The sequence below is a fragment of the Muntiacus reevesi genome, chromosome 6, assembly GCF_963930625.1.
Source record: "Muntiacus reevesi chromosome 6, mMunRee1.1, whole genome shotgun sequence".
Classification (NCBI taxonomy): domain Eukaryota; kingdom Metazoa; phylum Chordata; class Mammalia; order Artiodactyla; family Cervidae; genus Muntiacus; species Muntiacus reevesi.
In genome coordinates, this window is record NC_089254.1 from 65,318,326 (window position 1) to 65,327,241 (window position 8,916).

The window sequence follows — 8,916 nt, forward strand, 5'->3', positions numbered from 1 at the left end:
AACACCTCGGTGTTACAGTCTGGGGAGTGTGGAGCCTTGAGGGCAGTCGGGATGCTGGGAGCTCGGGGACTAACTGAGAAGGCAGCAGGCATTTGACTTGAGCTTCTGCTGTGTGGATATCTTCTTGTCCAAACCAGCGGGGCAAGCCAATCTGTGTCCCAAGTGCACCTTGGGCTCTCGATTCACTCTCACTCTCGGCTCAGCAGTGGAGGTAGAATGGCAGACCTAGGCCAGAGAGAAGATCCCACACGGGCTTACGTGTATTCTGTTTTGTTTTGTTTTCAAGCAAGAAACAGCACAAACTCAACAACATCCTATTTGGCTTATTAGAAGGGGGGAAAGGTCCTAGGGAGAAACATCCAACTCTCCCCAAAGGTCTGTGAAGACCCAAGTGCCAATGCCATGGTCTGTGAGCCCACAACGAGCTTTCCAACTCCTCTACGCCTCAGCTGCAGTGGCCTTCTCATAACAGACACGGCACCAAACTGTATTTGTAACCTTGGTTGGAGTGTGCATGCTCTTGGATCCCATTCAGCTTAGAAGGCCATTTGGCCACCCTACAGAGCTCTGACTAGACGGGGCCTGATCCGCCTACAGCCGGGAACCCAGCTTGTCTTACCAGTCAAACTGGCAGGGCTACTGAATTCCCAGAGTCTTGGAACATTCTGGAGAGGCCAAGAAAAAGGCTTTGAGGGGGTCTGTGAATTCCCTGAAAATGACTGGGTCAAATTGTGGGAATGCACAGATTCGCATTTTTCACAGAGTAAGAGTCAGAACATGGCCTTAGATTTACCAAAGGGGGTCCAACTTTCAAAAATATTGAGAAAGACAAGTTTAGATCATTGTCTTTCACTTTATTTTATTTAGCCTCCACTATCTCAAGCATTTTTCTCCTGTGGTCACTGCCCCTTCAGAACCTGTGGCCTGGGAAGTCGCTTTCTGCATCATTTTGACTGAAAAAGCACCCAGTCCTGGCCCACTTGTCTGTTGGGGCTCATTCTTCTCAAGGGACCCTCTCCTATGCTCGGAACCTACTTCCCCGTGGGCAGAAATTTCCTCATAGGCATGAACAGTACTCAGGGGCGAAGCCCCCTTCTCAGGCAGCCCTTGGCTTTGTGGCATTTCCCAGTAGCACTGCTGAACACAACAGTCCCAGTCAGTTTCACTCTCCTGACAAGCCGGGTAAGGACCAAGCCCATCTGGGGAAAGGTCCTAGGCTGCCTTATTCTGAAACTTCTACTCCTCAAGTTCGTTGACCTCGCGGGCCTAGCCTGATGAAAATTTGCCTTGGCCTTGTGCGTTTGAGGCGTTTGAGCAATATGGAGAGCGAGGGACATTTCCTGCTCTCGGCACCGACCCCTCACTTAATTCCGCGGCGGCGGCGATGCTACTGCCGCCTCAAGATCCTGTCGGACTGGAGAGAGTTGGCTCTCTTTTTCTACTTCTCTTTTCTCTCCCTCTGTCCTCTCCTCTTTTCCTTTCTTTCTCTTTCTGTTCCTCTCTTCTCCACCCCAGAGGCCCAGTCCGCGGAGCCGGTCACCGCGGGGCGCAGAGGTACAAGTGGCTGGAGCGCAGCGCAAGCGGTGGCGCGGCCTCCGGGTGCTGCGCGCCGAGCTGAGCAGCCGCTGCCGGCAGAGACCGCAGCTGCGTGCTTACATCTCAGAAGCCGGCGCCGGGACTCTGCCGCCTGCTCTCCCGTACGCTCTCTCTGGGTCCTCTCAGGCTCGGCTTCCTCCTCCGACTGGGTCCAGATTGGGAAGAACAAGGCCAAGTGCCTGGCAAATCACCCGGGATGCAAGGGTCGTTCCCCGCCGCCGCCCGCCGAGGCCTGAGCGGTCTGCTTCCCGGGATGCCGGCGTGCAGTCGCTCGAGTCAAGCCTGCTGCAGGGGCCGGAGCTGGCGGAGTGGGCAGGCCTGGGGCATCCTGGAGAGCTCTAGCCCTAGCCCGCAGGCCCGGGACAAGGCAGCGACCTCCTGGGCTCCCTGGATCCGGCCGGAAAAGGTCGCGTTTCCTGAGACATGTATGAGGCCCACACTTGGGGGCTCGCGCCCTGGGCCGGCCGTTTCCAATTCACTAAGAGCGCGGTCCCTACGACCAGGGAAGGAGGAGGCCTGGGTGTCTGTTGAGCAAAGGGCCTGGCCTCCGAACGCGCCTACAACTGGGCCACGAGCCCAGCCAGGCCTCACAGGGAACGGATTTCCTCACCGCGGGCCTCGTTAAAATGCTCACAGCACGGGAGTGAGGGCTGCCCCATCCGTGGGTTTGGAGGGGAGGGGGGAGGAGGGGAGGGGACAGAGGCAGGAGTGTGGTGACACTGGTTCTTGTCGTAGCCTCTGTGTGCAAATGCCAAGGCTAAAGGGAGAATTTGAGAATTGGGTGGCAGAGGTGTTCGTTGGCCGTCCCCCACCCAAGACCCCCTCCAGGTCTTCCCCTCTGGGTAAGCCAAAGACCCTCAAGATCAACACTTCTTTCACTTCCCCTCAAAGGCGTATGAGCTTGGAGGCTGCCAGGGTGATGTGGCTGTGGGGTGCCTGGACCTGGCGCTGGCTTTGGAGTAAGTAAGGGTGGGAAAGTCTTTCAGCCAAAGCTGTCAGTCGCCTCGACCCACCCCCACCCCCCCCACTGATGCCAGCCCACCGAGGTTCACCAACAGGAGCTGCAGAGAAGGCAAGCCAGGTGAGCACACCATAGGCAAAGATCCTAACTGGATCAACCCACTGGTGGAGGAGGAGTGGAGTGGGTTTGGGGCTGGGAGACCAGGGCATTGCATTTTGGGGAAAGTTCGATGAGGGATGCTAGAAAGAAGTAGCGATTGCTAACTTCCAGTCTCCTCTGGATTTCGGAAACTCTGAAGATCCTGGTGATCTTAGGACTAGGTCCCCACCTTGGGGATAGAGCTCTGGGTCTGGGGCTGAATGGGAAGAACTTGAGGCACTGACGGCCCCACCCCCCTTAGTGTTTTAAGAGTGCACCCAAGTCTAGCGGTTGATTCGAAAAATTAAAACAGGGAGCCCCCAAAGAGGGCCGGGGTGCGCACCATAAACACCCCACTTGTTAACTGCACGGGGCCCAGGGGCCCTTCAAACAGACCCCAAAGGAGGGCGCGCGCCCGGGCATGGGCGGAGCGAGCCCAGGGGCCAGGCCCCCCACCAGCCACGTTGGGGCAGCCCCCGTCGCTTCTGGCCTTTGGGTTGAGGTATCGGGTGTGCGTCTTGCGGCCCATCAATACAGATTACATATTTATATCAATCGCGGGCTCGGAGGGCGCCCTCGGAGAGCGGCCCCGCGCCTACGAAACCAAACTGGGAGTGGTCGCGCGGAAACTCTGGCTCAGGATTGGCTGCGGGCGCCCGCCGTGGTGCGGGGGGATTGCTAATCGTATTCAGCATGTTTTGCACAAGAAATGTCAGCCAGAAAGGGCTATCTGCTCCCTTCGCCAAATTATCCCACAACAATGTCATGCTCGGAGAGCCCCGCCGCGAACTCTTTTTTGGTCGACTCGCTCATCAGCTCCGGCAGAGGCGAGGCTGGCGGTGGTGGCAGCGGCGCTGGGGGCGGCGGCGGTGGCGGCTACTACGCCCACGGCGGGGTCTACCTGCCGTCCGCCGCCGACCTGCCCTATGGGCTGCAGAGCTGCGGGATCTTCCCGGCTCTGGGAGGCAAGCGCAATGAGGCGGCGTCGCCGGGCAGCGGTGGTGGCAGCGGGGGCCTGGGTCCCGGGGCGCACGGCTACGCGCCGGCGCCTATAGACCTGTGGCTGGAAGCGCCCCGGTCGTGCCGTATGGAGCAGTCCGAAGGGCCGCCGCCGCCGCAGCAGCCCCAGCCGCCGCCCCCACCGCAACCACCCCAGCCCCCGCCGCAGGCCACCTCGTGCTCTTTCGCGCAGAACATCAAAGAGGAGAGCTCCTACTGCCTCTACGACTCGGCTGACAAATGCCCCAAAGGCTCGTCCGCCGCTGCCGAGCTGGCCCCCTTCCCGCGGGGCCCGCCGCCCGACGGCTGCACCCTGGGTACCGCCAGCGGAGTGCCAGTGCCCGGCTACTTCCGCCTCTCTCAGGCCTATGGCACCGCCAAGGGCTACGGCGGCAGCGGTGGCGGCGGCGCGCCGCAGCTCGGCGCCGGCCCGTTCCCCGCTCAGCCCCCGGGGCGCGGCTTCGACCCGCCACCCGCGCTCGCCTCCGGTTCGGTGGATGCAGCCCGGAAGGAGCGAGCCCTCGATTCGCCGCCGCCCCCCACGCTGGCTTGCGGTGGCGGCGGCGGCGGGGGCTCGCAGGGCGACGAGGAGGCGCACGCGTCGTCCTCGGCCGCGGAGGAGCTCTCCCCGGCCCCTTCCGAGAGCAGCAAAGCCTCGCCCGAGAAGGACTCCCTGGGTAAGCAGGGCGCGCTGAAGGGCTCCGCAGTCAGGCGGGCTAGCAGACAGGCAGACCCAGAGAAGGGAAGGAGCAGAGAGCCAGGAGTCCGCACAGCAGCCGGCCGGCCTTGGCCCGAGCTGCAGGCAGGCTGACCTTGTGAACTTGCTTTTTTAATATTTGGGCGTGGGGACGCAGTAAAAAATTCATGTCCCGGCTTAGCGCCCCACACCGAGACGTTCTCTGCTCTCGCCTCCCCTCACTCCGACTGGAGCCGAGGACACCGGCGAGCAACTCCCCTCTTGTGCATGCCCTTCTCCGTGCCCCGGAGCACCCAAAACCGAGTCTGGGCCCAGCCTGCGAGGCGCGGCCCACGCGAGGGGGAGGGGGAGGGAGGGAAAGTGGCTCGCCCGCAGATAGCGCGGATGTTTGTAAGGCATCCAAAATAAGCAGCCGCCAGCACCAATAAATAAGACCATTAACCGGCGAAGTTCGAGTTTACGATCCCCCTTGCTTTTTTCAAACTTGCTTGAGGGGCGGGAATCCTCGTTGCGGGGAGAAGAAAAGGCAGATCCGTCCCGGACGCCTGGGCCCTGATCTGAGAGTCAGAGAGGGGTCATTTCGCTTCTCCTGGAACTCGAAACCGCCCAGACTGCACGTCCCTGGTTCCTGGAGAGACGTGAGGGAGGGCCCTTGACCCCAATCAGTTTTGTGTGCCTTCCCTAGCTCCCAGCTCTGGCCTTCTCCCTTTCCTCAACAGGCCTTGGGTAACCACCGGGCTGGAGTGAGACACAGCCACGTTGCCCGCCTCCCTTCCAAGTCAGCATCCCTGTCCCCCCAGCCCGGGGGTTGCAGGAAATGCTTGTCTGCCTTGGGGCGAGAGGCAAAAAAAAAAAAGGCGTTAAGTTCAAGATATACAGCCTGCCCTCCCAGTCCGTTCCTTCTTCAAGCGCATGGCAGCTTTGTGCTAAAACAGGTGTTTGGGGGGAAAAGTGGAAGAAAATGTAAGAGAGTAGGTGTAGATGGGAGGCCCGCTCGATTTTACACATGACTTTTGGAGGAACTGCTCTCCCTGGGAAAACTAAAAGGGGCGGGAGGGGGGCATAACTCTCTCTGGGTGACTTAGGGCATCCCTCTTACTGTAGAGACGACCCGAATTCCCCCCTGCGTGCAGCCTGCATGGCCTCGATTTAACCTTCCCCTCTTTATTCTTTCAAATGCCAGGCAATTCCAAAGGCGAAAACGCAGCCAACTGGCTCACTGCAAAGAGCGGCCGGAAGAAGCGCTGCCCCTACACCAAGCACCAGACGCTGGAGCTGGAGAAGGAGTTTCTGTTCAACATGTACCTTACTCGAGAGCGGCGCCTAGAGATCAGCCGCAGCGTCCACCTCACGGACAGACAAGTTAAAATCTGGTTTCAGAACCGCAGGATGAAACTGAAGAAAATGAACCGAGAAAACCGGATCCGGGAGCTCACAGCCAACTTTAATTTTTCCTGATGAAGCTCCAGGCAATGTGGTTCTTTTCGTGTCCAGAGAACCGTTCTCCTCCCTCTTGTCTTCGGCTCTGCCCAGGAACTCGCACCTGTGCCGGAGCCCCCCACTCCTCCCTCCCACGCTCGCCATCTCGCTGGCCGTTACATCTGTGCAGGGCTGGTTTGTTCTGACTGTTTGTTTCTTTGTCTGTCTGCTTGGTGCTGGTTTATTTGTTGTCTTCTGGGGGAAAAAGCCATATTGCGCTAAAATTCTATAGAGAGATGCTGTCCTCAGTGTCAAGTGGTGACTGGGATGGTTTGCTATCTCGGGGTTCCACTGCTTGAAATGGCCTCTGTCCTCCGGGTGCAGCTGGTTTCCTGCGGGGCCGGCGACCTAGCCGGAAGGCGGAGGTCCCATTGTAGGCAGCTGAGGTGTCTGGCCTGAGGTCAATGGTGCAAGGAGCCGCCACCGGACTTGCCTGCCTGGAGTGCAGGGCTGTGTTTAATCAGGGGGCACAGGCCTCTGGGTTTCTTTTCTCTTTTTTCTTTGGCAAAGAGAAGGGCTTGCAGAAATGGACATGCAGGTTGGCAAAAGGGTTTGACTTTGGCTGATTGGTAAAATTGAGAAAATCAGAAAGATTCTTTTTTCCTTCCTCTGTAAGATAGCTCAGCTTTAAAAGAAGAAATGACCAGGAGAAGGAAACGTCTCTTCCAGTTTGTGTAAGGTCTTGCATTGTGGGACTAAATTATTTCAGTTACTTTGAATTTCCATGTCCTTCTGGCTGTAGATAAATAATAGAATGTAGCTTTGTTTATACATGCAGATTTAGTGCATTTTTTGTCATTAAATAATTGTTACCACTGGTAACATACGACAAGCACACCACAGTTCTCCCTATTCTGCAGAGGTTCCCCCCCCTTCCCCTTTTTCTTTCCAAAATTCACAGAAGCCGAGGAGGGCTGGAGCAAGCGGAATAGACTAGAGAAGGGAGACATTGCTGGGTTTCCTTTATACTGTGAAGTTACATGCATAAAAGGGTCAAACCTGTAGGTGCAGAAAAAGAAAAAACTATAAAATACAAATCTGTATAAATGTCTATTATTATGAAAAATTGCCAATCTTGTTTTATGCAAATGCATTCTATCATTATTATAAATGTTAGTTCTAGCTCTATTTACTTCTAATCTTAAATCAGAATAAATTAATATTGTAATGCTGCTGTGCGTGGAAAAAAAAGATGATGTTTATGTTCTTATAGAAGAATAAAAGCTGTGGAATGAAGCTTTTTAATTTTACCTCTTTTTTTGACTTCTTATCTTCACCTTCCACTTTATCCCGTCCACCGCTTTTACAACAGGAGGACTAGCCCGCGCCCCCTGCAATTACTTTAGGCATCTATTTAAATATTACCTAGACGGTCGTAATTTGTCTGGGCCCTATAGCCCTGGTGCCGTAAGGTTTGTCGGCTTTTGTTCAGTTTTATGACTTGCTAGTATATCTGGATTGTGGCTGTCTTGGACCAGTGGTTTCAGTTGAGAGGGGAGCTGCATAGACAGAGGAAGCCAAACAGGATTTGTTTCGGGATCCCCCTGGGAGGTTCGCAGAGGCTGGCTATTTCGTGGGTCTCTTGGTCCTCGATGACCCCCAGACTAGGATTCCGGGGAGCAGGATGGGCCCACAGCGGGTCACTAGCGTCCGCGGCAGCGGCTAGGTAGACCGCGGCGGGGCTGCATGGGTCCTGCCGCCCCCAGCACGGCCTCCCCCACCGCTCTCGGCGGGGCCACGCGTTTCCTGCTCGCGGGAGGCGGGGTGGGGGGGGGGCGACAGCAGGGGGGAGGGGGCGCGGGAGCGTGCGCCCCGGCTGGCTGGCTGGCGGGGAGGGAGAGAGGGGGAGAGCGAGTGGCGGGGAGCGAGCGCGGGAGGCCGAGGCCAGACAGGGAGCCGGGCTCCGAGCTGTCCGTGGCGCATGCGAATCGCCCTGGGCTGCAGCCGCTCGGCGCCGCGCCGGCTCGCTGGGCTGCAAGATTTGGGAAACAAGCGCGCACGCTGCTCGTTCCCTCCTCTCTTCTGGCTTTCTCTCCTCCTTCCATCTTCCTCTCTCCTTTACCTTCCTTCTCCCAGGTTTACCTTACCGGGGCCGGCGGCTTCTTCCTCCGCGATGCCTTAGCGGCAGCCCCGGAAGCGCTCGGCGGCAGCGGCGGGAGCAGGTTGGCGAGGGGCCAGGCGCGATCGCAGGGTTCTCACTTGGCGGCGGTGGCGGCGGCGGCAGTAACGGCGGCGCCGGCGGCGGGCGAGGCAGCTCCAAGCGGGCAGCAACAGAACTGGTCGGTGATTTAGGTAGTTTCCTGTTGTTGGGATCCACCTTTCTCTCGACAGCACGACACTGCCTTCATTACTTCAGTTGAAATCGTCTCCAGGTACCTGTGCGCGCGGAGGCCGGGCCGGGCTGGGCCGGGCGGGGCATCCAACCCCTGGTCGTGCCAGGCCTGCGGTGGCAACCTCGGCTTACCCCGCACAGGAGCCTGGACCCTGCCTCCTCAACGCTCTGCCAGGCTGCCGGCCTCACACCCCTCCCCCACTCCCCCTACCTGGCCTGGAGCAGGTACGGTCAGGTTACCTGCTCCGTCGCGGATGCCAGGGGCGTGGTAGGAATTCTGGGCCCCGGGCCATTCAAGGTCAGGGGCGTACGCCTCTGTCCTGGGCGTCTCCCGCTCGGGGCCTGCGCCTGGCCGGGGACTCTGCCATTCTCCTGCAAGGCCGGGGCACCTCCAGCCCAATCTGGGGTACCAGTTGAGGAAAGATCGCTTTGCCAGTGGAGATTCAGCCTAAACCAGGAAGCGGACAGGGCTGACAGGGGCTGGGATACTGGCCTTGTCACTTACCCTTCTCTCTGTAAACCCCTGTCTACTCCCAAGAGTTGCCTTGGACTCTTTCTTCCTTCTTTCCTTCCCTCCTTCCTCCCTCTTTTTTTCTTGTTTATCCCTTCCTTCCTTTTTTCTTTCCTTAATTTTCTTTCATCTTCAGTCTGTGTCCAGTTTTCTTTCTGTCTCCTCCCCAACTATTCCTTTGGGAGGAACTGGGGGAAGAGATA

At 58.0% G+C, this 8,916-nt stretch overlaps 1 protein-coding gene across 1 annotated transcript; it reads left to right on the forward strand.

The window, feature by feature from the left end:
• Positions 1 to 3,327: 3,327 nt before the first annotated feature.
• On the forward strand, positions 3,328 to 5,860 carry HOXA10 (homeobox A10). The gene is made up of 2 exons (XM_065938970.1): positions 3,328 to 4,371; positions 5,575 to 5,860. The coding sequence occupies exons 1-2, from the start codon at positions 3,405 to 3,407 to the stop codon at positions 5,847 to 5,849; spliced, it is 1,242 nt and encodes a 413-aa protein (XP_065795042.1). The 5' UTR covers positions 3,328 to 3,404; the 3' UTR covers positions 5,850 to 5,860.
• Positions 5,861 to 8,916: the final 3,056 nt, after the last annotated feature.

Coding starts and splice junctions, on each gene's coding strand:
- HOXA10 (XM_065938970.1), top strand. CDS start 3,405: ATGTCAGCCAGAAAGGGCTATCTGCTCCCTTCGCCAAATTATCCCACA. Junction 4,372..5,574: donor GCCCGAGAAGGACTCCCTGG/GTAAGCAGGGCG, acceptor TTCAAATGCCAG/GCAATTCCAAAGGCGAAAAC.